General features: G+C 49.8%; 2 protein-coding genes across 2 annotated transcripts; one reads left to right on the top strand and one right to left on the bottom strand.

Annotated features, from left to right (window-relative positions):
- Window positions 1-658: 658 nt before the first annotated feature.
- Window positions 659-3620, bottom strand: GALR2 (galanin receptor 2). The gene is made up of 2 exons (XM_058852500.1): window positions 3203-3620; window positions 659-1918 (listed from the first exon to the last, which is right to left on the bottom strand). The coding sequence occupies exons 1-2, from the start codon at window positions 3541-3543 to the stop codon at window positions 1138-1140; spliced, it is 1122 nt and encodes a 373-aa protein (XP_058708483.1). The 5' UTR covers window positions 3544-3620; the 3' UTR covers window positions 659-1137.
- A 2066-nt stretch (window positions 3621-5686) lies between these two features.
- Window positions 5687-20579, top strand: SRP68 (signal recognition particle 68). Its single transcript, XM_058852520.1, has 16 exons — window positions 5687-5873; window positions 7702-7768; window positions 8261-8374; window positions 9288-9483; window positions 10201-10283; window positions 10492-10601; window positions 10937-11019; window positions 11266-11406; window positions 14672-14770; window positions 15053-15117; window positions 15388-15547; window positions 16213-16307; window positions 16542-16671; window positions 17064-17139; window positions 17953-18005; window positions 18439-20579. The coding sequence occupies exons 1-16, from the start codon at window positions 5726-5728 to the stop codon at window positions 18664-18666; spliced, it is 1848 nt and encodes a 615-aa protein (XP_058708503.1). The 5' UTR covers window positions 5687-5725; the 3' UTR covers window positions 18667-20579.
- Window positions 20580-26832: the final 6253 nt, after the last annotated feature.

The raw sequence follows: 26832 nt of genomic DNA, 5'->3' as shown, positions 1-26832 counted from the left end.
ACACACCTGGGAGTTGTAGGGATGCACAGCACAGCTCATCCCAGCTCCCCTGCACTTTCACCACCACCTCTGCCTGTGCTCTGCCACAGGGTTTTCAAAAGGGTGGCTTGATCCTAGTCTGGTGATGCTCTTCTGGTAAGGAAAAGGAAGGTGTTCACTTAAAGCCCTTGGCTGGTGGCAGTCACAGGGCTCAGGCACCCGTGGAGCCTTTGCAGGGTTAAGAGGTGGGCATGTGAATCACAGCAGCCTCTTGTGGGCAGCTGCACTCAGCAGTGGTGTTCCTGTGCTGCAGTGCTCCCCTCCAGGGATGTGCTTGGGCATCACCCACATCCTCCATCCCCTTCCAGCTTCCCTGCATCCAGCAGGTCCCACCACCCCCCAGCCCCTCCTTTATTGCAGCTGTGGGGCTTCTCAAAGGAGCTGGACACGGCAGGTGGGATGGAGGAGCTTTATTGTGGCTTCCCCGGCTCGCTGGGCACCCCCAGCTCTCACACAGCCCTGACTGTCCTGCCTCAGGGAAGCAGTGTCAGTGCCCCGCTTGTCTCCTCGCCTGCTTGAGATGCTGAGCTGTCCCCAAGCTGTCCAAAGGCATTAAAATCCTTCCCCTACCATGGGTCCATGGCTGTGCTTCCCTGGCAAACAACCTCCCTCCCCTTGGTCCTCAGTGACCTTCTGTGCTTCACTCTGGATTTTCCTACCTGAGCTGGGTTTGTGCCCAGTGCTGCCCCAGGATGCAGCTCCTAAACTAGGACACAAACAATCCAAGACTTTCCAAATGTCCCTAAAAGTGCACCTACTAACTCCAGGTGCTGTGCTGGTCAGAGGGGCCAGAGCTTTTCACAGGGTCTGGGTGTAGATGCGATAGGAAGTTCGTCCATGACAGAGGAACAGGTGTTCACACATGGCAGTGGATTTTTGGGCTTGATCTCTCTGCTCTCAGCAAGTGCTTGGTGGAAGCAAATCCTGTCCTTGGTTGGTTATTGGCTGAGTTTGTATCAGCAGCATCACGGTTATGAAATCTGGATGTATTTGAATGAAAGGGGTTCAACTGGACCCATTTCAACCCAAAACGTAGCCCAGCCCCAGGCTTGCAATGCTGCAGGAGACTGCAAAGCCGTGGGGTGGGAGGAAGCTCTGCTAGCTGATGTTGAAGGTGATGGAGGAGCCATCTGCTCTCTGCTGCTGTCCCACCAGCTCTGCCTCCCCCCAGGGCTGTGCGGGGACCCTGCAGCGTGCGGCGGAGCGGCCGGGCAGGGCATCGCTCAGCTGGGTCACCTCACTGAGCTCTGCCTCCAGCGTGCTGACAGTGTTGGTGGCCTGGGCCACGTGCACCTTGTGCGCTGCCTTCTTGTGCAGGAGGCAGCTGAAGATCTTCTTGAAGCCCTTGCGGAAGTGTTTGGAGACCAGGGCGTAGACGATGGGGTTCACGCAGGAGTTGGCGTAGGAGATGACGTGCGAGAGGATGCGGAGCACGTATGTGGAGTGGTTGAGGGGGAAGTACCCGAACCACACGCAGAGGATGACCAGGTGATGGGGCAGCCAGCAGAGGCAGAACAGGATGGCGACAATGATGATCATCCTGGTGACCTTCCTCTTGGCCTTCTTGGACTCAGACATGTCTTGGAGAGGGTCCACGGACCGCCACAGGTAGCGAATAGTCCGCACGTAAGTGAGGCTCAGGATGAGCACAGGGATGATGTAGCTGAAGATGAAGGTGCAGATGTCCATGATCTTGCGCTGGGAGATCTCCCAGATGGGATGGCAGACGGTCAGGTTGGCCAGCTGGAACTCCTGGTAGTAGCTGAGGTAAGGGCCCGAGAAGATAAAGGAGAGCCCCCAGATGAGACAAATGGCCAGGAGAGCGTTCCTGGGTGTCCTCAGCTCCCTGGAGTGCAGGGGGTATCGTATGGCCAAATACCTGCATGGGAAAGGGAGAGAGACATGGCTGCAGTCCTGGGGAGGGCACAGAGACAGCATTGCCAGGAGCAGATTGGAGAGAGGGCAGAAATGGATTTGAGCTTTCCAGAGCAGTTAGTAACACAACAGATTCCCTGGTATATCTTAGGGACCCTGTGCAGCACAAAGGATTTAGGAAGATTCTCTCCCTGCCCCTGCCCCTTCAGCCTCTGCTCTTAGTGGTTGTGGGGACAATGGGGATGGTCCCATTCTGTCCCTCCCCTAATCCAGCAGACCCTCACTTGACCATCACTGTCTGGCACAGATTGGAGCAGTGAGGATACAAAAGCAGGAGTAAGTCCCCAGGATCCCCAGACACAGCATTCCTTGTACTGGCACACGTGAGGGCACATCACCCCTTTTCAGTTCTGTAATTAGCTGGTCCCTTAATTGCAGCCAGATCTGAGGCTTGTGCAGGCCCTCCCCTGCTCAACACATCTGTTCCCCCTGCTCTGTGGGATACAGGGGCAGAGGCAGCCCCTGGATGTGTTTTAGCTCCTGGGGGTGCTGGGATAGCAGGACACATCCAGCCAGGCTGCAGGGCCACCCAGGGGACAGCAATATGGGCTTCTCACATCCAATCTCACAGGTTTTGGGCACTGAGTGGAGCAGCACCAGGAGCTCCCAGGTTCATAATTCACCAGCCCTTGCAGAGGCAGGGACTGAGGTAAAGCACAGGCAGGAGCAACAGGCTTCCCAGCAAAACCCACCCTGGAATGGGCTGGGATAATCACTGTGACAAGGGACAGCACCAGGACAGAAAGGGGTTTTTTGCTAATAGAAGAGGAGGGTGAGAAAATCGGTGTCTCAGCTCAAACATCCCAGTGGTTTTTTCTCCTCAAGGTCTGCCTGCTTCACTGGGGATGGTTGGGAGGGTAGGGGCTCTCTGTGCATCCCAGGAAGAGCCAGAGCTGCACAGGGACTGAGCTTTGCTTCTTTCTCATTTTTCATCCCAACTTCACTGCCAGGGCCAGTCGATAAATCCCAGTCCTACAGCTTTGGGGTCTGAAAGCTTCCTCCACCTGGGCACTGGGGCCAGGGATCCCCATCCAGCCCTCTGCAGGATCTCATAGTGGGTGGTTGCACTTCCTTGCACACATCAACTGGGAAATGCTCCTTGATTCCCCCAGAGATCACAGCAGTCAGAATTTAGCTCCAGGGGATTTTGTCCCCTCTCTGCCCCGGTGGGATCCAGAGGAAGGGGAGCCTCAGGGTGCAGGGAGTCCCCCCCCATTCCCTTTCCTACCTGTCGAGGGAGACGGTGGCCAGGGTGAAGCTGCTGGCGTACATGGTGAGGTAGATGAAGAAGTGGACAGCCTTGCACATGAAGGGCCCAAACACCCATCCCTCCAGGGTGTAGATGGTGGCTTGGAAGGGGACGCAGAAGAGGATGAAGCAGAGGTCAGCCACTCCCAGGTTGAGGATGAAGAGGTTGGTGGTGTTCTTCACCTGCCCATTGTGCAGCAGCACGGCCAGGACCAGGCTGTTGCCCACCGTGCCCACGAGAAAGATGACGAGGTACACGAGTGGGATGATGACGGACTCGGGCTGCCAGCCCCCCCCAGAGCCCGCCAGCGAGCCGTTCATGGCCGGGAGTGCACGGACAGGGCCAGAGCGGGGAGCGGGCGTGGAGAAGGCACCGGCGGGGCACACAGGGTGACGGGGCGCACAGAGAAATCAGTGTGGGGTGTACCAGGGACTGCACGGGAACGGGGGTGCAGGGAGAGCGCGCTGGGCAGCACGGAAGGGAGGAAAAGGGAAAGGGGATGCAGGGAAAGGTCAGTGAGGAGAGCACCAGGGATGCAAAGGAGAGAGGTGGACAGGAAAAGAGGAGCGGTGGGGAGTGCAGCAGGGATGCACGGGAACAGGGGGTGCACAGGGAGCGTGCGGGGGTCCCGGCGGGGATGCGGGGGAGCCGAGGGGGAGCCGGGCGCCCTTCACCTCCTCCGGGTGTGCGGGAGCCCGCGGGCGCTCGGGGGGGCTCCGGCGGGGCGGCTCCGGCGCTCTCCGTGCGCCGGCGGAGCGGGGGGGCCCGGGGGGCTCCGGGGCGCGGCTCCCGCCCGGCCCCGCGCATCAGATCCCGACCCCGCTCCCCTCGGGGAAGCGCCCGGCAGAGGGGCTCGGGCCGGGTTTGCCCTGGGCTGGGGTAAAATGTCAGTGCTGTCACTCCCCCGGAGGGGCTGTGCACCCAAAAGGGAGCTGGGCACCCAAAGTGAGGCGTCTCCGGGGGTTTTCTTATCTCCTCCCCCTTCAGTAGTCATTGGAAAAGGGTTTGTTCAGCCCCAGGGTCTCCAGGGCTGTTTTTTAGGAATGGGGGTCCTCTGAGAATGTGTCCACGTTGTCCAGCGGGCAGCTAAATCCTCGCACCAAAACAGCCGAGGTGAGCGCAGTTTTCAGGAGAAACTGCATTTTTCCCCACGGCTGGGTGAGAAGCATGATACATTGCAGCGGGAACAAATCTTTTTCATGCCGTGCCTTCTTTTCCTGTAAAATTGCCTTTTTGGTCCTGCACAGATGGAACTCTTGATTCCGGCCGGTGCAATCAGCTCTCCCAGGGCTCTTCGTCTGACCCCACCCCAGCCTACCTTGTTTTGCTCCTGTGGAGAGAGAAATATTTAATGCATCGACTGCTCCTGTAACTCACTCCACAGCTTCTCAGTTCTCTTAATGGGCGTTCAGAGCTGAGATTTTTTATTTTATTTTATTTCCCCCCCCCCCCCCTTTGAGCTTTGCTGTCTATGAGAGGAAAGGAGAAGTCTGAAATCAGGAATAACAGGTCACAGCTGAGCCTTTGGAAGGGGAGAGGAACCAAACTGCTTCTTGTAATGTGACAGCAAAGTGCAGCCAGGCTGGCAAAGATGGGTCTGGGGACACGAGCCCAGTGCAAGCAGCTCCTGGAGCAGTTTGTACTAAAAAGGGTTTACGTAAATATTACGATTAGGTGCTCAAATAAGTTTGGTGTTTGTCCTGAAGGAAGTATTCAAGCCCATGTGCAAAATGACCTGGTCTTACATGCTCACACCATGAAATACAACAGATTACGTGAGGTAACTGCAGTCTCTTCTTTTACCAGGTGCACAGCCCCAAGGGGTGAAGGCGGCTGGAGGTGGGAGGTTTTGTTTTTGGGGCTGAGCCTGGGGTAATTTAAACCCCCTCTCCCGAAGGGCTGCCCAGAGCAGCAGGCTCCGGTGTCTCGGGAAGGGGCAAAGGGATGGATGGATGGAGAGGCTCCCCGGGACTGCCACAGCACCGGGGAGGGACAGCAGCAACAGCACCGCCAGCTGTGGGGTCATCCCGGGCTGCGTGAGGGAATCTGGGGGCCAGGGTGGGGGGGGTGGCCCTGGGGACTGATTTGGGGCTCAGTCGAGGGGAACGAGTGGGAAAGGATTGAAAAGGGTGACCCTAGGGGCTGATTTTGGGGTAGGGGGGTCAGTTCTGCGGGGAGTGAGCGGGGCAGGGGTGAGGATGGTGACTCTGATTTTGGGGTCAGCACTGAGGGGTGGCCTTGGGGCAGAGCACCGTGACGGAGCTGGGGGGCTCAGTGCGGGATGGACGAGCGGGACACGGGCAGGAAGGCCGGGGGATGTACAAACCCCGGGTGAGGCACAGCCCCGGGAGGCTGCCGGGATCCCCTGATCCTGATCCCGATCCCGGTCCCGGTCCCAATCCCGGGCTCCCCCCGGGTCCTCCCCGTTCCCGGCGGCCCCCGCGCGGCCGCGCGCGCCGCTGCCCGGCCCGTGATGCACCGCGGCCGCGGCCCCGGAGCAAGATGGCGGCGGAGCGTCAGGGGGGCGGCGGCGGCCGCGGGGCCGGGGCGGAGGAGAACAAGGACCACAAGGACGGCAAGGACAACAAGGAGAACGAGCGGCCGGCGGCGCCGCAGCCCGGCGGCCTCGGCGATAGCCTGGGCCTGGAGAGCATCCTGCGCAGCGGCGGCGGGGGGACGTGGCAGGCCCGGCCCCGTGGGCGGCGGGGGGACGTGGCGGCAGCGAGGGGCTCGCAGGGCCCGGGCGGGCAGGGACGGCGGGCGGCGGGGGCTCACCCCCGGCCCGGCCCCGGACATGCGGCCGGCGCTGGCCTGGGCCTGCGTGGGGGTTTGGTTTGGATGAAACAGGTCAGCCTGGCTTTCCTGATTTATGGAATTGCGCTCTGCCTGTGCTAATTCCCCTTCCAAACCGCGTGACGGCCGGCGTCAGTCTGCACAGCGGAGCTGTGTGCTGGGCCGTGTGCTTTAGGGTAAGAGCAGGTCACCCCTGAGCTACTCGTGGTGATACTGCAGCTTGAAGTGAGCAATAATATATAAAAATATCTTAACAGGTGCACTGAGGTGACAGATCTAGTGCTTCTGAAATCTCGGCGTGTAAAGCTCGTGGAGGTTTTGTAGGTGAAACTTGGGTGTGAAACCAGCCCAGCTGCACAGCTGTGATAGAGCTGAGTTATCTTCTGGGTCAGAAGGAAACCCGAGGGAAATCAGGTTTCAGTTTTCCACGTGGCATATGGCAGGTGTGTAGTCAGTAACTGTTGAGTTAGATGCAGACATAGCAATTGCCCTGGGAATGTTGGAAATGTCTTAAAAAGTTCAGGGGATATGAATTCAGCAAATAACTGCAGGATAAAAAAAGAGTCTGAAAAAAATCTTGGGTAGACAGCAAGGATGAGGAGGGCTGTGTTGAGATATTGCAGTTTGACTTGGTTGTTCTGCAAATGTAGAATAATTCAGTGTAATAACTATTGGTGCAGGCTTTTAATACTTCAGAGACTTTCATTTAGGTGTAGTCCTAAGAAAACACTTGGATAGACATCTGGCATTTTAAACTTTAAATGTTTGGTGGTTTCTTTAGGTATAGTTATAGTTTTTCTTTTGTTTGGCTTGTTGTACAGTCTGGTTGTGTGTTGTGGGCTTTCTTTAAAGGCTTGGTAAAGCTTGAAGGGAAATTTTAGGATATGAATATATATAGCAGAGATTTTTTGTTTGTGGTAGAGATTTCATTTCACAAAATAACTTGTAAACTGAATGAAGAACATCAGATTTACTGGAATGTGACATGGTTTTATTTGGTAGGAATAACTGAGGGAATAAAGGAAGTGCAGGAACTCTGCAAAAACTGCAACATTGAAGGATGTGGAGTCTGGATGGAGTGATGGTGCCCCAGGTCACAGGGCAGTGCTTCATGTCACAGACACTTGTTATAGCAACGTGCAGAAAGACTAGAAATGTGCTGAAAAAATGAGAAAATTAGCCCTGGAGTTATTTCCAAAAACACTTTTTATGAGGTTCTGTGCTCAGAAGGCACTTTGTTTATGGAAGCTGTGCTGGGGAGGCAGCAGTGATTCTGTTCAGGGTGGTTTTTTTCTACAAAACTGTCACAAGTGTGGCTGGTGAGGTCCTGCAGCCAGGCTGGGGCAGTCAGGTGTATTATCCTGGATGGGTCTTTTGGCACAGCTGCTTATCCTAAAATGAACTCTGGTGACAGCAGCACTCCTGTGGATGTCTGTAGGAGGAGGTGCTTGAGGTTTGTCTTGGTCTCTGCTGACAGTCAGGGGCTCTGGAGGGAGCTGTGGACTCATGAGGTGCTTTACAACCATCAGCTCCCTCAGCTCTCTGCTTTTAGGAGGTTTTGGGCTGCCCCAGTGTTTGAAGTGCGTTTGTCTCATGGGATCAGTGGGGTTCCCTGCTGTTATTTTGGGGTGGAAGGAGGAGCTGGTGCCAGCTGCACTGTGAGTGTGCCTTAACGCCAGCCGCAGTCCTGCAGATCGTGAAGGAGTCGCAGCAGCAGCACGGCCTGAGGCATGGGGACTTCCAGAGGTACAGGTGAGTCTTAGGAGAGCTGTTCCTGGGGCTTCATTTAAATTGTAACCTCCCCACAGCAGGCAACAAAGCCCATCTGCCAGGCTGTTCCAGCTGGGGCTGTGTGTGCTGATCTCCCTTGGCTGTACTGTGGTGTGGCTGTGCAGACTGGCTCTTGCATCTCCACTGCCCGTAGGAGCTTGTGTTCACACCTCCTGATAGGCACTGTACTCCTCCAGAACTCAGTGCTCAATAAACACACGTAAACCAGTTAGGAATGAACACATCACCTTGATTTTTAAGGATCATTAATGACTATGTGTCTTCTTACCTTGTTTTCTATTAATTACTGCTTTACAGGTAGTTTTTGGGCTACCATATGTCACACTTGGAGTTTTAATTGTTAAGACATTTGCCTGGTACGGCCTTTAGTCTTTTTTTTTTCTACTTGGATAGAGCAATAAACAGAAACAAAGTTGTCCTTTGGCCAAACTGACTGTGGTTATCCTTTTTTAGGGGTTATTGCTCCCGCAGGCTGAGGCGGCTCCGCAAAACTCTCAACTTCAAGATGGGCAACAGGCACAAGTTCACTGGGAAGAAAGTAACTGAAGAGATTCTCTCAGACAACAGGTACAGGGACTGGATGGAATTGAGAATTCAGTATGTTACTGAAGAGTTTCCCTTCATTAGTTTCTGTTGCAGGTGGAAAACTGTTCTGTGCAATATCATCCAAAGCATTTATTTTCAGAGATGTCTGTTGTTGATATTTAATGAAAGTTCAGGCTGTAGTGCAGGTGCAAGAGACACTGCTCAGATCCAGCTTCAACCAGTGGGAGAAGAAGGAGCAGCAACAGCCTGTTCCTTCTCTTCCCTCATAGTTGCTAAAATTGATTATTTTCATAATTCATAAGTGAATTCCTGTGACACTGAAGAGGAAATATTTATTCAGGTCTGTTGCAAGGTAGCCATGGGAGTGCTTTTAATATAAAGGATGTAGCCAGCAAGGTTGTGGTTGGAGATGTAATCCCTTCTGTTTGAACAGAAGTATTGCACTGCAAGTTTTACTGAAATCTTCTAAATTTGACAGAATGCTCATCTGACAGAGTATGTGGAGAATAGCCAGGATTTTGGGCTCACTTCCCATCTTTTAGGAATACTTGAAATGTTTCCCATCTTGTCTTTTCTTGTGGGAAAACAGCACATGACGCTGCATTCACCCGTTTTTTTAAGAACATATTGAACCAGTTTGAAGAGTGGCCTAAAATGATGAATCTCATGTCTTTGTAGTATCTGTGGTACTACAGAATGATACCTAATTCTCTACCTCAGTGGGGTAATTACACTTCTGAGTGAGAAACACAGCAGGAACAAGTCAGGAATAATAAGACTTTGTGTGCTTAGAACTTCAAGAAGTAAAAGCATCTTGCCTCTTCTAACCAAGCTGAACTTCTGTTACTGAAGTTGGCAGGCCAAATGGCAAAGAACTGGTGGTGATGCAGCTCTTGTCTCATTATTGTTCCATGGACCCTCCTGCACCCTGCAGGTATTTGCTGCTGATCCTGATGGATGCAGAGAGGGCCTGGAGCTATGCCATGCAGCTGAAGCAGGAGGCCAACACAGAGCCCCGCAAGCGCTTCCATCTGCTCTCGCGGCTGCGCAAGGCTGTCAAACACGCCGAGGAGCTGGAGAGGCTCTGTGAGAGCAACAGGGTGGATGCTAAGACAAAGCTGGAAGCTCAGGTAAGCACTGATACTTTCATCTTGTTATACAGCAAAGGCTGAACAAGAAACCGTTGGAATTTGGGGTGAAGAAATAATTGCTCTCTCTCAGTAGATAATAAAATTTCAAAGAATTTGGGGTGACTAAGATTGTGCAACACAGCCCAAGAAAGTGCTTACCTGCTGAGTTACCTTTCTGTTAAATGTGCTGAAGTAGCCACCTAGAACGCAAGATTTGGGAGGTTCAGTTCCTGGAAAACAGGAAACAACTGTTGTGACCTCCTTGAGCAAGGGGCTGCAGTGCTGTACTCAGTTAAACTGCCATTGTGTGGCATATTGCTGGGGGGAAAAAGTTTTGTGACATCAGTGGGCCATTGCATAACAAACAAGAAATATCTTTGCTTTGATTTCTGGGCAACCTTATCTAGTGGAAGGTGTCCCTGTCCATGGCAGGGGGTTGGAACTAGATAATCTTTAAGCTCCCTCCTAATCCATTCCATTCTGTGATTCCATTTTATGATTCTGTGGTTCCTTAGAAATGTAGCAAAGACAATTAAAGGAGAAGAGGTAGGTAGCTGTAACCTGTCATCCAAATCAATTGTTTTCTGTGGGAAGCCCCAATGAAAAGGGCAAAGCTTAGTCACTCACTGCAGGAGTCACATCAGCTGTCATGCTAAAGGTGGCACTACTTAAGCTGTGGATGGTGGGGAAGTGACCTTGCCCTCGCTCTGTGTGCAGGCGTACATGGCTTATCTCACCGGGATGCTTCGCTTCGAGCACCAGGAGTGGAAGGCAGCAATGGAGGCTTTCAACAAATGCAAGTGAGTCCCTCTTTGTTCAGTAAATAGTGTTAGATCAGTTACATAGACCAACTCTGGCAACTCTGTGAGTTTTTTAATTAATTGTGCTTAACGGGGAGGTGCTACTGAAGAAATAGCATCCTCCAGAGCACAGACACAAACTGTTCCTTTAGGATAGCACCTCACAAGTGACACACTCTGCAGTGTCAATATTTGTCCTTTGCTGTAGGACCATCTATGAAAAGCTGGCCAATGCCTTCACAGAAGAACAAGCTGTGCTGTATAACCAGCGTGTGGAGGAGATCTCGCCCAACATCCGCTATTGTGCCTACAACATTGGTAAGGGAAGGGGGGCCTCATCTGTTCACAGGAAAGCAATATTGATCTAGTTAAACCCTGGCCTGAGTGACATTGAGGCCATAATATTTTGGGCAAATTCTGCATGTGTTCTGGGACAGTTTAGCAATGCAAAAAGGGTCTCATTCTGCAACAACACTTGTGGTTATGTGTAGAAAGACAGGAGTAACAGTTTGTGATAGCTTGCCTATAAAGACAGAATGGAATTGCAAGCTTGCCCCTAAACTGCCAGTATAAAACCTAATTATTAGGTTTGGTATATGAAAGTAATTTTGAAGTAAAATGGAACTGTGATCTCAATTTGTCGATTCTCTCAGGTGACCAGTCTGCCATGAATGAGTTGATGCAGATGAGACTGAGGTCTGGTGGCACTGAAGGTCTTCTTGCAGAAAAACTGGAGGTAATTTGTTTGCATGCCTCTGCTTGCAATACTCATTATTACTGGGCTGAGCGTGAATATCCTGCAGCAAACTGTTCAAGAGGCAGAATAGAACAGAAGTGAGCAAGCAAGCCTAAGCTCTGTGGGAAACAACACTTTCCCAGAAAGCCCTTTGATTTCAAAATTGTCAATTCTAACATGAATTCAGGAGGTTCAGTTTTGCATCCCTGTAAGTTCAAGCTCCTAAGGTCAGTGTGTTTTGTGCAGGCACTGATCACCCAGACTCGGGCAAAGCAGGCAGCCACGATGAGTGAGGTGGAGTGGAGAGGGAGAACTGTCCCAGTGAAGATTGACAAAGTGAGGATCTTCCTGCTGGGGCTGGCTGACAACGAGGCAGCGATCGCTCAGGTAACCCAGAAGCCCTCTCCATCCTGCCCTTCTAACCATCTTCTGTGCAATACCTGCTACCTGAACTAAAAGCTTTTGACTAAACTAATTTGTTTCAAACTTGGGGCTGGAAGGTTAAAGGTGAAAGTGGGGGAATACTGATGGTAACTCGAAGCTGAAGTGTCAGCTCTCACAGCCTGCTGAGTAGAGTAGTCTGGGAGATCTGATCTGAGTATTCCTGCTCCTTGGAACATTCTGTGCTGCCTTCAGCAGCAGGGTGATAACCATTATTATTAGTACATCACTTGGAAATGAAGGTTACTGTTTTAAGAGTAACTAGTTTTGAATTACTCTTCTAATTTTTTTAAGCATCTTTCTCAAATGCTCTAACTTCAGAGTGACCAAAACAAAAAGAGATAGATATTGACCATGTTTTCTTCAGCAACAAATAGCCATTTGCCAGGTGTAGCAGGTGCTGTGACATCTATTCCAGTCTCTTACTGACTTAAGGAAATCTTCAAAAGCAGGAAGTGGATTACTAAATGTCAGGATGTAAGTCAATTTCACATGTAATGGTTCTGAAACACTTCATAGAATAATGGAATATCTTGAGCTGGAAAGGATTCAAAAGGATCATTGAAGTCCAGCCCACTGGAACTTGCAGTGGCACATACTATGCTTGTCTTTAGTATTGTAGTCAAGTTTTCCATGTGTAGTTTCCCTTGGAAATGGTGACCAGATGGGATATCCTGCTTTTCAGTGGCTGCATACACACTCAGAGTTTGAAGAGACAGTGAAAGGATCTTCAGTAACAACTATTGCCACTAAAAATGGGATTTTTGCATCATTAAAAACTTTTTATCACCAGGAGAATAATAACAATAAATAAAAATATAAATGATCAAACAAAAGCCCTACAGAAGGGATTAGACCAGAGCAGGGGATGGTGTGAGTAGGATAAACAGGATCCTACTGGTTGGGTAGGAAACAGGCTGGGTGGGAAACCTGAGTGTTACCCATAGTGTTAGGAGTTAGACATTGCTGAATGGATTTGGTTTCAGGAAGCACCTAAGTGTGGCCAGCAGGTGGAAGTACAGCTCAGAGTTCCATCCTGGAAGCCAACAGTTGAACTTTTTCAGTTTAACTGCTCTCTAAAGTAGTGGCAGAACAGCCTGAATTTGTTCTCCTCTTGCTTTGCATTCCTGGGAAGCTCTGACTAAACAGAGGAGTTGAGTGGACTGGTGAGAGCTGAGAATGCAGCAGCACTATTTGCATTCCCAGAGGGCTGAAACTTGCTTTTTTGGCACCAGTTCTGGAGTTTTGTCAGCTGTGATGGGTAGTCCAGCTTCATGTAAATTAATTGTGCTTCCTGGGATCATTGGTACCTTTCTGCTCATCTTCACTGAGCTGAAGCCCTGACATAACAGCAGCGCTCTGCAGGGTTTAATTAGGAGTAAAACCAGTCTGTTTTGTGTAAAAATGGAGTCTTCCAGTGCAATTATACTGTTGCCTTTGGTTCCTTATTGATAATGGAAGGAACAGAACAAATAAGCCAAACTGAAATTGGAATCCAGGTTTAAAATTGCTTATGTCAGTCCTTTTGTAGATTTGAAGGCACAGCTTTGAGGGCCCATTGGCTCTCACCAGGTAGAAGTGACGAGGTTGCAGGGCAGCATGACACAGCTGTGCTCCTACCTGGTATTGCCTCAAGGATTCTGTGCTCATCTCTGGATTGCAGCAAAAATGGGTGGTAATAACTGTCAGAGATGTTACACAGTGGTTTAGACCAAAGGAAATCTGACACCTGAGCACTCCACATTTTTGGAATTGGGTTCAGTGGGATTGGTTTCTGTGAACCTTCTAAGATGTTCAGTTCTGTCAGGGCAGTTGAATCACCAGCTGTAGCACTTGTGTCTCTGTCCTATGAGCTGATATCTCCCAAATCAGAACACGTCTATTTATGCATAGAATCAGCTTAAGGAGTTTTTGCTTGGAAAGGAAAGCCTTTGTTTCACTGCAGGGCCCAGCCCTTGCCCTGTTTGTGCCTGAATGATGATCCGGCCATGTCTGTTTTCATTTTTGTGCTTACAGTGAAATTGCTGTGCTGCTCTGGGTGAGGTTGAGAATGCAGTCAAACTCGTCTCTGGTTATTCTCAGGAGTCAGTCCCACCTTAAAAATTCTCACAGCAAATCTTAAAAAAACCCAAACCCAAAAAACCGCCTCCGTCACAGGATACCTGAGGCTTTCTGAGGGGGTAAAAATAGCATTACTGATTTGGTTTGTGAACATGGGAAGAGGAGAGGCAGAGACTGTAGAGCTGCACAGAAGACAAGTGAGTGTGGTTTTAGACAGTTTTTTTATTCACTTGAACAGCTGCAAAGTTATTGCATCAAAGCTCATGTTACACTGTTACATGGCATGGGAGTGGTAGAACATGGTGCTGGTGCTCTTGAATTCTTCAATCACTGAGGCTGAGGTTTGTTTCTGAGTAGTTTTTTCTTACTGAATCAGTGAGTCTTGCAATCTTCACCTGGTTTCCTTCTCAGCATCTGAATGAAGACTGAGTTTGGGTTTGGGAGCTTGTTTAATTGAGTACATGATATGCCAATAAATTAGGCAGAGATCAGGCTTCAACTGGTTTTTTAAAAGTTGTTTTCAAGTTCTGGTTTTGGGGCAGAAGGCCAAAAGCTGCTTCACTTTCTAACAAAACTTACAGCGACAGCAGAAAAGCACTCAGTCACTCCTGCTGCTAAAATATAGGGTTACTGTAAAAAATGCTTCAAACAAGCAAGTTATTGCCACTGTGAGCATTGCTGGAGTGGGAGTGGAGGAAAGATAATCATCTGCATGTTCTTACCACATGGGAAAAATTAAATCAGCATAACAAGAGCTGTCTGCATTGGTAATTTGCCAGTTCAGGACTGCTCAGCTCTTCTGTTGCTGGGCCTTTCCCACAGTGCAGTCCAGCCTCAGAACAGTGCAGGTGCCATCCAGGAAGGGAAGGAAGGTAACTGATGGAAGGATTGAGACCATGAGCTGTGTCTGCTCGGCCTTCACTGCTGTTCAGTTCTCAGCACCAACCCCATTCCCCACAAGCTCTAGCAGATTTTCCCCAAGAATATGTTGCAGACAGGCACAGATTGGAGTTCTAAGTACCCATGGATCTTAAATTGGTCATAAAATGGACATAATTTGGGGGAAATTTTGTTTAATCTCCTTAGTTAATTCACGGATCATACAAAAACTTCTGATTTCTGATCTGTCTTGAATCTCCTTTGCTCTTAGGCAGAAAATGAGGAGACAAAAGAACGTTTGTTTGAGTCTTTACTCAGTGAGTGCAGAGATGCCATTCAGGCTGTTCGGGAAGAATTGAAACCAGACCAGGTAAGCAGCAAGCATCAGTTTCTACTTCCAGTGACACCATGTTTCCTTGGGGCTGATGTAGTGTTAAACTTCCTGGGATTTCTTCAATAAAGAGCTGCAAAATTTGAATTTATTCTCTACAGAACTTGTGTGAGGAATAGCAGTGGAGAAGCCCTCCCTCTTTTGCCTAGAAGTCTGTTACAGCTTCCATGGTTTACCCAAACCTTGAGTTGTTGTTTGTTTTTGTCCCTTGGCTGCCAGTTTTAAGTAAATCACGCAGTGTTTTGTCTCCACTGCCTACAGAAGCAGCGAGAACACTCTCTGGAAAATGATTCTGGGAAGGTGTCCAACATCCAGTACTTACACAGGTAATAGGCAAACATTGCTGCCAGTGCTAGTGTGAAGAAGCCATGTTCTTATGTCAAGATTTTATTTTTGTTTGGTTTTGTTTTATGGGGTTTTTGTTCTGGGCCTCTAAGATCCCAAAGGATGACTGTACAGATAAGGATCTGATTTGGGCAGCTTTGTAAACATCTTTCTCCAGACTCTCATGTTGACCTTACAGATGTTTTCCTGCCACAGAGTAATGTCTGAGTAGCTCTGACAGTGCTGATGGGATTTCTCTTTTTCTCTGGCAGTTATTTGACTTACATCAAGCTGTCCACAGCCATCAAGCGCAACGAGAGCATGGCCAAGTCCCTGCAGAGGGCCCTGCTGCAGCAGCAGCGCTCTGATGAGGACGGCAAGCGCTCGCCACGACCGCAGGACCTCATCCGCCTCTACGACATCATCCTGCAGGTAGTGCTGAGAAAACACATCCAACTCTCCAGTCTAACCAGAAAACTTTGGTACAGAAAGTTAGTGTAGAAATGCAGCACTGCAAGTGAACTGCCGTGAAGTCTGAAGAGCAGCTGAGTACCTCAAGTACCTTCAAGTACCTCAAAGATGTTCAACATCTGCATGAAACACGAAAAAAACTCTTTTAGTTATGAGCAGAACCTGCTTCTTGAATGAGTGTCCTTCGTTGTGCACTCTAATATGGTTTCAAAATAATCTTTTTACTCTTGTGCAGCACCCTTAGAGCTGCCTTAGCTTCTGCTGGCCAGGGAAAGTAGCAGCTAAAAATAGTTGAGCCAGGTTCTCAGTTTCTCCCATAATTTTGCAGTTAACTGAGGGAGCCTCAGTCATGAATGGCAGAGGGAAATGCCTAATGAAAGAATTAGTTCATGTGAAATCTAAGGAGTCTTTGTCCTGTTTGTGTCAGGAAGTCTGTCCTGAGGGCAACTTGCACAAGTTTCAATGAGAGTCCTTCACAAGGTTAGAAAACTGATAATTAGAAAACTGGAAACTATTTTCCTGGGAGTGTTCTGTTGACTTGTCAGAAGGGGCAGCTTTCTCTTAGTCCAGCAGATTCCAGAGGAAGGCAATGCCTGCATTTGTTATTCTGACTCTCTTTTGTGCAGAACCTTGTGGAACTGACACAACTTCCTGGCCTAGAAGAGGACAAGAACTTCCAAAAGGAGATTGGATTGAAGACACTCGTGTACAAAGCTTACAGGTGACTGGGAAAGCAGCCGGGTTTTCTTTAGCACACTTGACACCTCCAAAGGTTGTAATTCCACAGCTCTGTGTGCTGTGCAGGCCTTTGATCCAGTTTCCTCTATCCTTTGAGACTGGTTCCTAAAGGGAAACTGCCCACTGCAACTTAAGAATATCTCCTATTGTCAGTGATTTCAGTTGGAAAAAGGTGTGGAAAACAAACACATCAGGAATGCTTTTTTAACTGTTGCAGGTGTTTCTTCATTGCCCAGTCTTATGTCCTGGTAAAGAAATGGAGTGAAGCCCTGGTGTTGTACGAGAGGGTGCTGAAATATGCCCGTGAGGTTCAGTCAGGAGCTGGAGCTCACAGGAACAGCTTGAAGGTAGGAACTCAGTCCTGGAGCTGAAGTTTTATGAAGCAGCTCTGTCCCACTATTTATTGTTAATTAGGTGCCAGGCCATTACAATTCAAGACTGATCTTTAAGTAGGGAGAAGAGTAATGTTCATTATAGCAGAGTCCCAGTGACATGGGAACACTTCACCTGGCCACTTGATTGGAGGAGGGACAGACTTCCACCAACTCCAAAACAACTTACCACTTTTTCTCACCTGTGCATTTTCTCTTATACAACTTCTGTAGTGCCTGAAGCACAATGCTGTAGCTTTTCCCCTTCTGGGTGGGTGAAACCACCACACTCTGTCTGGTTTTACCTTTGCTCTGACTCTTAGGCTGGCACATTTGAGGCTCTCAAATAGTTTTCTTTAATGCTCTAGGAGCTGCCTGATGTTCAGGATCTCATCACTCAAGTCAATGCAGAGAAGTATTCCTTGCAAGCAGCAGCTATTTTAGGTGAGTAACACAGCTATACTAGAACTCTAATATATCTTGACTAAAGCCCCTCCAGCTATTTCTTTCCTTTTATTTAAATTCTGGAGTTCCAAATGTTTTTCCATCACCATTCATGAAGTCTCTGGAAAAGTACTTTTCCCTCCAGTTCTAGCTGTGTGTGGTCCAGGTAGGCAAGCAAGTGACTGGACCATTGGCATGTTTCTCCCTTCCCAGGGATGTTAAAACCCTTCCTGGGGATGTGCATCCCTTTTGGGAACCTGCACAGAACAGTTTAGTGTTTCATTTTTTTGCTGCAAACACTTTGGCTTTACTCATCCCAGTTTTGCCTGCCTGGGCAAACAACTAAGAGAGAGCGCGGTGATGTTCTCTCTGTCAGTGTCAGCCTTGTCAGCAGAATTTTGGGGGATGGATGAACTTTGTGATTTCTTGGGCTGCTGTTTTTGGTGTGCCTGCTGCTGGAAATCCAGGACAAGTAGTGTGTTGCCTCCTTTAGTGCCTTAATGTTGCTTTAACAGACCCCCCTGGGGTGTTTTCATCATCTTGTGCTGTGTGCTTCACTCCAAGTCTGTGCAGCTTTCCAGACCTTCTCATGACAGTGTGAAGGAGAAGCTCCACCACTGCAGGGTTGGCTGTAAATGAGTGTGTGTGGTTCTTACTCTGGAAATCAAGTTGATTCTGCTGAAAATACTGTCCTGTGCATCCCAGAGAGCCAGGATCATGGCTAAGCTTGGAGCACAGCTGCTTCCTGAGACAATCTTACTCTACACCGAGGTCAAGTATATTATTCTTAACCGCTTTTGTTCAATTTTGCAGATGCAAATGATCCTCATGAGACTGAATCTCCATCTCAGGTCAAGGATGGCAAGGTAGGAGCCAAGAGCTCAGGCAAATTCCAGCTGTGCTCTTAATGACCATCACCTTTATCCTGTTACCTGAGTGTCTTTCACAACACAGGAAATGTCACATTGATCAGAATTTGGTCACAATTGGTGTATTTAGGAGATTTTATTAGGCTTGGTGCTGAAGGCACCTGACACAGGGGGGTAGGAGCTGGGAGGCTGCTTGCAGCTTCCAGTGTGGCAGCTTGCTTTATTTAGCTTTCTCTCTGCACATGGGAGGGTTTTCCAGAGATCAAGCAGCTGTGCTTTGACAGGAGGTTAAATAATTTTCAGAGTCCCAGGAGGCCTCACAAGGGAGCTTGGACTTCCCTTGTCTCAGTTGCTGCTCAGTCCTGTTTGATGTTTGACCCTTTTGATGTGACTGGAATTTAATTTGTGTCCCTGTCTCGGTCTCTTGTAGCCACTCTCGGAACGGTTTGAGACTTTCTGCCTGGATCCTTCCCTGGTCAGCAAGCAAGTCAGCCTCGTGCACTTCCCACCAGGATTCCAGCCCATTCCATGCAAACCCTTGTTCTTTGACCTGGCTCTTAACCATGTTGCTTTCCCTCCTCTGGAGGACAAGGTGGAGCAGAAGGCCAAGAGTGGCCTCACAGGATATATAAAGGGCATTTTTGGATTCAAAAGTTAACCAGGACCCCCAGAGGAACAGAGGTTTTATTCTGTAATTGAAGGAAAAGCTCCAAGAGGTTCTAGGACACAAATAACAGCACCTGAAACCAACAGAGGGAAGTTTTGCCATCTCCTCCCTTGTGTCCTGTGTTTATGTTTGTGCACACACATTCTCTCCCAGTGTATTAAAGACAAACAATTACTCAGAAACAAACATACACTATAAATAGCTGAAAATAACCTGGAGCACAGAAAAATTCCTTTCTGCTTGGAGAAGTTTTGTGATCAGTGGCCTGTCCAGGGCTGGTACACATCTACTTACTATGGACCAGGGCACAGATACAATTTGATTCCTGCCTCTGGCCCATTATTTGACACTAAAATTTGGGGTTTTTTAATCAAGAAATTGGGGTGTAATTGGGAAACAGAGGCAGAAGTAGATGCAGAATTAAACCAGCAAGGTGAGGCTCCCACACAATGGCTGTGGAACAGTAGCCAAGGAGGCAACTTCTTCCCTTTCAGCCCAGAAGTCTATATTTTTTAAGAATGTAACATGACAAAAAAAAGAGCCTCTTTTCAATAAGGATGGCAAACATCAAATGTTGATGGTTATTCATGCTGTGGTGGTGAATTTGTACTCTGGGCCAATAGCACCCTTCTTTATTCATACACACACTTTGTTAAATACCTAAATACAGTATAGAACCTATTCCTGAAAGTATTTTCCTGGGAAAATAGCTTCATGGGTGGCTTTAGAAATAGCTACTTGCTCTTCTTGGGAAGTTGGGTCTCTTGGTGTTCGTTTTGTCTCTGATCTAAACCTTACCTGAAAACAAGATGATCTTTTTCTGGAGTTCATCTATTGCTTTGTTTCTTGTCCCTGGTCAGTAGCTACACGTGAAATGAGGGATAAGGAGCAAGAGACCAGTAGGTTTGTGAGTGATAATTCATCTCTGTCGTACCAGACAGCGTTTTTTATAAAGCACCCAGGTGCCATGGGGATGGGCACTTGGAAAGTGCAGATAATTTCATAATTGTGATCACTTCAACAGGAAAAACCCCATAGTACATGGGCAGAACTGTTCCTAAATAAAGCGTTTGGAAGATTCCACCAGCACTGTGTGGGTTTTCACTCAGCTTGTAGCTGGCAGGTAAAGCAACAGTTTGTTCTGGTTGTCTGGACTTCGTGTTTTTTCTCCTTTTTAAGGCATTGGAGTTAAGGTTGGAAACAGAAGGACTGTTTTGAATTATTGGATTTTTGTCGTACTGGGAATTTTCCTTGCAAGGTGCATGTCAGATGAATGGAGGGAATTAACAATTCCCATTATTTTAATATGAATGTTCTCTTTGTTCCAAGTTGATCTGATTTGTGAGTTCTTGAAGTACAGGACTGTGTGGTCAGAAAGAGGTGGGAGGAGGAGGAGGAACTTCTTGTTTAATTTTAGCAACATGGAAACAAAACGGGAATTTCTGATGTTGTAGCCAATTCCCTTTGTTTCTGGATTTCAGGGGCATTTTACAGAGGAAGGGGAAGTGTACAGGTGAAAATGTGGAAGACTTTATTCATCACATGGCAATTTCTAGAAAACTGGGTCTTGACTGGCAGCTTTCTCATCCCCATAAAGCCCATTTCCTTTTAGGCAAGGAAAAGCCTGCAATGACCAGGCTCACCTGGTCCTGTGTCCAGCTGAGCTGCTTTTGGATCAAATCACAGAAGTGTTCTACTTAGATCTGCACCAAACTCTGCTTTCCTTCCAGGGATCTGTGTTGTGCCTGGATTGATTCCAGGGAAACTCCTGCTGTGGCCACTTTCTAGTTACAGTTTCAAAAGCCTAAGAGCAATTGGCCTCTTTCTGCCAAACATCTTTTGACAGATAACCGATGAGTTGAACGCAGATAAGAAATTTGAAAACAATAAAGTTTTATTCCTGACCTCTGAGGCGTGTAGTTTGTATTAGGAGCACTGAGCACTCTTTGCCTCCCAAGCACTCAGAGGATCGAGGTCACACCATCACCTGGGGCTACTGAACCCCTGAGGAATGGCCAGTTAGCTCTGGAGGAGGATCTCCTGCCCCAAGGCTCAGATAACACCATCCCGAGGTGATTTGGCTTGTTTGTTTTGGTGTAATGTTAGTGGAAAGTGAAGGGAGCGGGGTTTGTGAGCAGTGCTGTGGCTTAAATTGTGGAAGGTGCTGATGAGGTGCAGGAGAAGAAACCTAAAAATGTAAAGAGGGGAAGAAAATTATTATTGACGTCACCTGTATGATGCAGACCAGACCATACTGACAAAACTGAGGCTTTTAGCGCTGCAGTGGAGCCTGGGCTGGCACAGGTGAGGTTTACAGAGCTGCAAGGGGACAGGGCAGGCAGGTGAAGTGTCTGATGTGCAGAACAAACCAATTCCCCTGGGCTTGCCCAGGTGCTGGGCCTGGAACAGCCAGGGCAAGGTTCAGAGCATGTTGTGGGGCTTGGAAACTTCCTTATTGCACTGCTCTTTCATGGCTCTTCCTTTAAAGTGCTTGCGCTCTTTCCATGAATTAATTGGCATGGAGGCCACATGATTGCCCTCAAAACAGGAAACTCCAGCAGAATGGTCAAGAGGATTGCTTTCAATCAACTTTTCCTATGCAGTATCTTTGGGATTAGCACTGGAATTTTAATTACAGGCTGAGCTAGCTATGCCTGGTACCATTGCATCTATTAAAATAGGAATGAGATGTTCATCATGGCCCTCACTGCACCACCAGTGCTGGACCTGAGCAATGTTTGTTTCTGGTTGTGCAGTCTGAGGAGTCTGGGGACAGTGGATGTGTCTCAAGGGACTCCTGGGGGACAGAAGTGAGGAGCATGAAGCAAACTGGGCAGTGAAAGAACTGAAAGGTGGCACATGGCCTGGGAGCTCCTAAACTGTTCTTCGCTCACTCTGTGTACTCGTTTTGTGCATTTACTTCGTGACCAGCAGCATCCTGCTGAGTGCTGGTGCTCGGTTCCAGCCTTGGAGCTGAGCCCCAGTGCAAACTCCATGCGGGAGGGAGGAGGCTGTGTCCATCCCCAGCCCTTCCCGGGCTGCTGACAGGGACCTGTGCTGAAAACCTTCCCACCTCTGCCCTAAAAAGCAGTAATGGCTCAGAGGGGGAGGTTTAAAACCACTTTCAGAGGGTATAATTTACACGTCTGTTGTGTGCAGGCAGCCCTGGGCACGTTTTTCGTGTTCCCCCGTGCCATCCATTCAAATCCAGACCCAGGTCCGAGTGTGCACTTGGCATTTCCAGGCACTGCCACACTGGGATCTTTGTCAAACTCCTCCACTGCTGAGCACCCGAGGTGCTGCCGTTATTAAAGTCAAAATTCTTGCTCTGGAAATGATTTTGTCTCTGCCTTGCTGGGCTGCAGGACATTGCTGGCCGTGCACAGCACAGAGACGGAGCTTTGCCCCAGGCTCACACGCTGTGCATGAGGATTAGTGACTCCCATCCCTGCCCGTGGTCAGTCTAGGGAGCGATGCCGGGGCTGTGGTGCCCGAATGACTAAAGAGCAGCATCAAAGCCTCTGAATTACCTTCAGAGCTTGCCTTTTTCCACAGAAGCAGGAGAACGTCTAATTTTCTCAGAGCATCAAATTAAGTCGGGGAAGGCGAGGCCTGGCCACGCAGAATTAGCTGTGGCAGACACATTCATCGTGCTCGGGTCCCTGCCTGTGACACAGAAGCACTTGCTGCTGAGTCAGGCAACAGCAGCTCACAATTGGAGCTTTGCAGGAGATTTATGTGAGATTGAAAAGCATTTGGGGCTCTGGGCTGGAAGCTGCAGTTTGGGATGTGAGGCCCCTTGGCTCAAAATGGCTGCTGCACCCTCTGCCCTCACGGATGGGTTGGGAGGTGTTTTGCAGGGGCTGTCACCGTTCTGTCCCCTGCCTTAGTCACCCTGGAAGGGTTTCTCTCCTCTCCCTGCAAGCAGAGCCCTTCCAGGAGCTTGGTTTGATTTGGAGGGTGTCTGAAAGCACAATCCTTCCTAAGGGCCTCCAGGTCTTGCAGGATGGGGTGCTCCAGCCTGGGCCCCTCTTCTGAGCACCTGCTGCTTCTTTGTGCTGGGGTTGTTCTCCCAAGCAGGAACATCTGTGAGCTGCTCCAGGCACGTGTTTCAGTTGGCCACCACCTGCAATACACCATCCTGCAGGTATTTTGCACATTGCAGGGCCTTTGCCTTGCACCTGAGTGTGGAGAGCAAACCTGCCCTCGTGTTTAACTTTCCATCATCCCAACACGGGCTGCGTGCCTGGTGCTTTATCCCAGCCTTTGCAGGGGATGGTCCCTTCTCCAGGGCACTCCTGTTTGGGCAAAGCAGCTTTGAAAGAAAATCCAAAACCTGTGATCTCCCACCCTGATTTCATGGGTTCCTTCTGCAGCTGTGCCATGTATGTGAAGGCTGCCTCTCCAGGCAGGTGTTTAATTACCTCATTGCCTCGTTAATGATCTAGGACACATCTTGTTCAGATCCAATCGCTGTTTGGGAGCAGCTCCCTTCAGCCCTGTCACCGGATAATAAAGCCAAATTTGCAGGCTGCATCCTGTAAGTTATAAGCAAGTTTTCCAGACAAAGTGTCCTGAGAATCTGCCATTAGTGAATTTATTTAGTGCTATTACAGCATTGCTAATCCTCTGGGGAGAGGAAAATTAGGCTAATGCGTTAACTGCTGCAGGGAATTGCCCTGATGTCCTGCTCGTTAGCTCTGGGGCTTGAACTCAGAAGGAGCTGCAGGATGCTGGAATGAGCCTGGAGAGGCCGTGGGGTGGGAAGCAGGCAGGTCCTTTTGATGTCTGAAGGGTCTGGTGATGAGTAGTCCCCAATAGCCGTGGGACTGGGCTGTTAAGGAGATGGCGTGGTGGGAATGTCCTCTGTATTTAGAGAGATCCAAAGGAGCAGGACAAGGGCTGCCCCTTTGTGCTGTGCTGGACTGGGGCACCTCTGGTTTCTGGGGAAAGATCCCTTGGAGTTGAGCTGGCTCTGCTTCCACAGCCCCCTGACTTGTGCTGAGCCTGCCCCAGCCTGGGGAGCTCCTTAATGGGTCTTAATTCCACCTGCAGGGAGCAGTCCTGGGGCCTTTGCACTTCCCCTCTGCTTATCAGTTGGCAAAGATAAGGCAAAGCAAAACAAGGTTTGAGGACCCAGTAATTTTAGACTCCAGAAAATCAAGTGTCCTATTATCCTGGTGGTGAGGAAGTTTTTTCAGCTAGGCTGTTCTGAGGCTCTGGAGATTCCCTTTGGCTTGTGGAGTATGAAAACTGCTGCACAAGGGGGGAAAAGGGCTGGAATGGGAATTGTATGAAAAGGTGCCATCCCTGGTGCAAGGCAAACAGAGGCTGAGGAGTGTGTGGGATCAGGCTCTGATTCCTCCCAAGGTGGTGTCTGGGACCCTGATTTCATGCTCCACTGTTCTCCATGGCTTTGGAGGCACTCAGAAGGGTTTCCCTGTGGCTGAGGTCAGCTCAAGTGTTACAGGCTCAGTCTCCAGCTGCAAGGAGCCGGTATCCTTTGTAAGTCAGCCTGGGCTACCTGTACCTGCTGGTCCTTTTGCCAAACAAGCAGCACCTCCACAGAGCAGAGCATCCCTCGTGAATGCAGAGGGCTCCCTGGGGATGTCCTGGTGGGTGCTGCTGGTGAGACAGGCCCTTGGTTTTATTTGGTGTAAAGATAGGGCATCCTGAGCAGGGCCCATACAGGGTGAGGAGATGCACAAACTGCTTTTCCATAGGTATTTTATAAACAGCTCTGGGCTGTTTCCAGGTGCCAAACAATTGGAGACCAAACCCCAATCACCCTCTGCATCTGTGCTCACTGGTTGTTCCTGTGTTTCTCCTACTTCCCAATGGTTAAATTTGTTGTCAAGATCTTTCCCTTGTTCTGCTGTGGCACCCACTACTCTATAGAGTCATTTAGGACCTTCAAAGTGGAGTTTCCCCTGCAGTGTCTGCCCAGAAGCAGCTCTGGCTGGTGTGAGGGCATGGTGGGTTTGTGCAGTGTTTTGATTCTGTTGCATCACGTCCCGGGGGATGAGTTTGAGAATGAAGAAGTTCAAAAGCAAGGAGGTGAAATGGAAAGAAAACTGATCCAAAGTAATGGTGTGCAGAGGGTGTTCAGGATGGGAGAGGCACAGGGGAGGCAAGTTCATTGTCATCCAAGAAGGCAAATGGTCTTCACAGGTAAGAGTAAATCATTTATGGGCCATGTTCACCTGCCATCTCCTCTAAAAACCCAGCAGAGGCCAAGCTGATAGCGACAGCACATCATCCTCCAGCCTCTGCCAATCTCTTATGAAAGGTTAGCCCAGGATGGTTTCTGAAATCTTCCTGCCCTGAAATGTTCAGTGCTCACCAAGGTCCTCTAGGCAGCTGTGCCTGCTATCTGTCCCTGCAGGCGACTACTGAGCTGTGTGAGCAGCAAGAGGCAGCTGCTGGTTGTGTGAGTGCCCTGTAAAACCAGGCATCTGCATCCTGGCACAGCTCCCGGCCACGGGGATAAATCCTGGTCTGGAAAACGAATGAAGTGATTATGGTGTGACTTCCCATACCACCTCCTGTTGTGTCTGGAGCCCTGCAGGAGCAGCCAGCCCCAGGTCTATTCCCCCAGGAATGCGTCTCAGCCCCAAACAGAGCTGGAGCCCAGCTGGGAATGTGCCTGGGCAAGGCACAACCTGCTCTGGGATTGGCTTTGCCTCTGGATCAGCGGCAGCATTTCCAGGCTGGAACAACTGGGAGGAAAAGAAGGCTGCCCACCCCTGACCCATCTCCCGTGAGGACAGCAGCTCTGCCAGCTGTGGCAGGAGGGAGCTTGGTCCCATTGCAGCACAGAGTGATCCTGCTGGAGATGGAGCTGCGATGGGGCTGCCTGACTGGAGGGGTCAGGAGATGGGGTCAGGGGATGGGGTCAGGAGATGAGGACCCCTGGCAATGCTGTCAGGATGGTCTCCCAGAGCTGTGCTCAGCTTTCCAGCTGCACAGGGGCAGGCAGGTCCTGCCCAGCACCTTGGGCCCAGCTCCCAGTGCCAGGTGCAGCCATGTGGGTGGCTCTGGTGGAGAACTGGCTGAACTGGTCTCCTTGCCTGTTGCTTCATGCAGGGTCTGGGTTAACCACCGTGCTCTGCCCTGGCACGGCTCGGGCCAGTCCAGGCAAAACCCACGGAGGATCTGGAAGTGACCTGGGCTGAATCCAGCAGTGCCTGTCACAAGTGTGAGGATCTGACATAATCCCCTGAGGATTCTTGCAGCGATTTCCCCTTCCCCTGAGCAGATCTTGGTGTCCATCACAGAGCAGGGGAGGCCAAGCTGGCAGCAGTAGGACCTGGCCTGGCTTCCCAGCTTGTGCCTCAGTCTGTGAGTGGCCAGGTGCCCTGCCAAGGACGCTGCTCTCCTCCCAGAGATCATCCCCGTGTCTGTCTGTCCTGTCTGTGTGGCACAGGGGCTGCTGCTGCTGCCAGGGCGTGTGTCTGTGTGTGCACAGGGCTGACAGCAAGGACTGTGGCCTTTGGAACACTCTGTCCTTCTGAGGGATCTTGGCCAGGCTGGGACGTGGCTGGGGAAGGATCACAGCAATGTCCTGTTCCACAGAGGAGAGGAAGGTGATGTCCTGGAGCTGAGCAGGTGAGGAGCCCCAGCTGTGGGCTCCAGGCTGCTCCAGGGTGATGGATGGCTCAGGAAACAGGCTGTCCAGAGGGCTGTGCTGGTATCTGCTTGGTTTAGTCCTGCTGCTAATTCTTAGAACTTCCCTGTGCCAGGGGCTGTTTACCAGGGGATTACAGGCAGTTGATCTTGTCCAATTTAGTTTCCTTTTAACCTAGAAGGAATTAATCCCCTCCTGGCCCATGCAAACAGCAGCTCCTGTTTTGTGTGGGTGCAAGATCAGGTCTGTGTGGAATCAAATGCTTTCAACTCTCATCCCTGGCAAGGCTTCAGGTCACTTAAAGCCTTTGAGTGCCAGTGCCAGGGACTGGCTCTGGTCTGGGGGTCCTCCTGGAGCCTCCAGCAGCTCTGGTAAGAGAACATCACTGCTGTCATTGGTCAGTGGGATGTCAATGGCAAAGAGGTGCTCTCTCAGCAGCCACTTTCCATCCTGTGTCTCTGAACCAAGTGTGATTTAAATTTAAAGGGGACAAAGAGGTCACCCAGGAAGGGACAATGCACCCTGAGCCT

Source organism: Poecile atricapillus, chromosome 17 (genome assembly GCF_030490865.1).
Source record: "Poecile atricapillus isolate bPoeAtr1 chromosome 17, bPoeAtr1.hap1, whole genome shotgun sequence".
In the NCBI taxonomy this organism is placed as follows: Eukaryota; Metazoa; Chordata; class Aves; order Passeriformes; family Paridae; genus Poecile; species Poecile atricapillus.
This window is presented reverse-complemented; position numbering and strand designations above follow the sequence as displayed.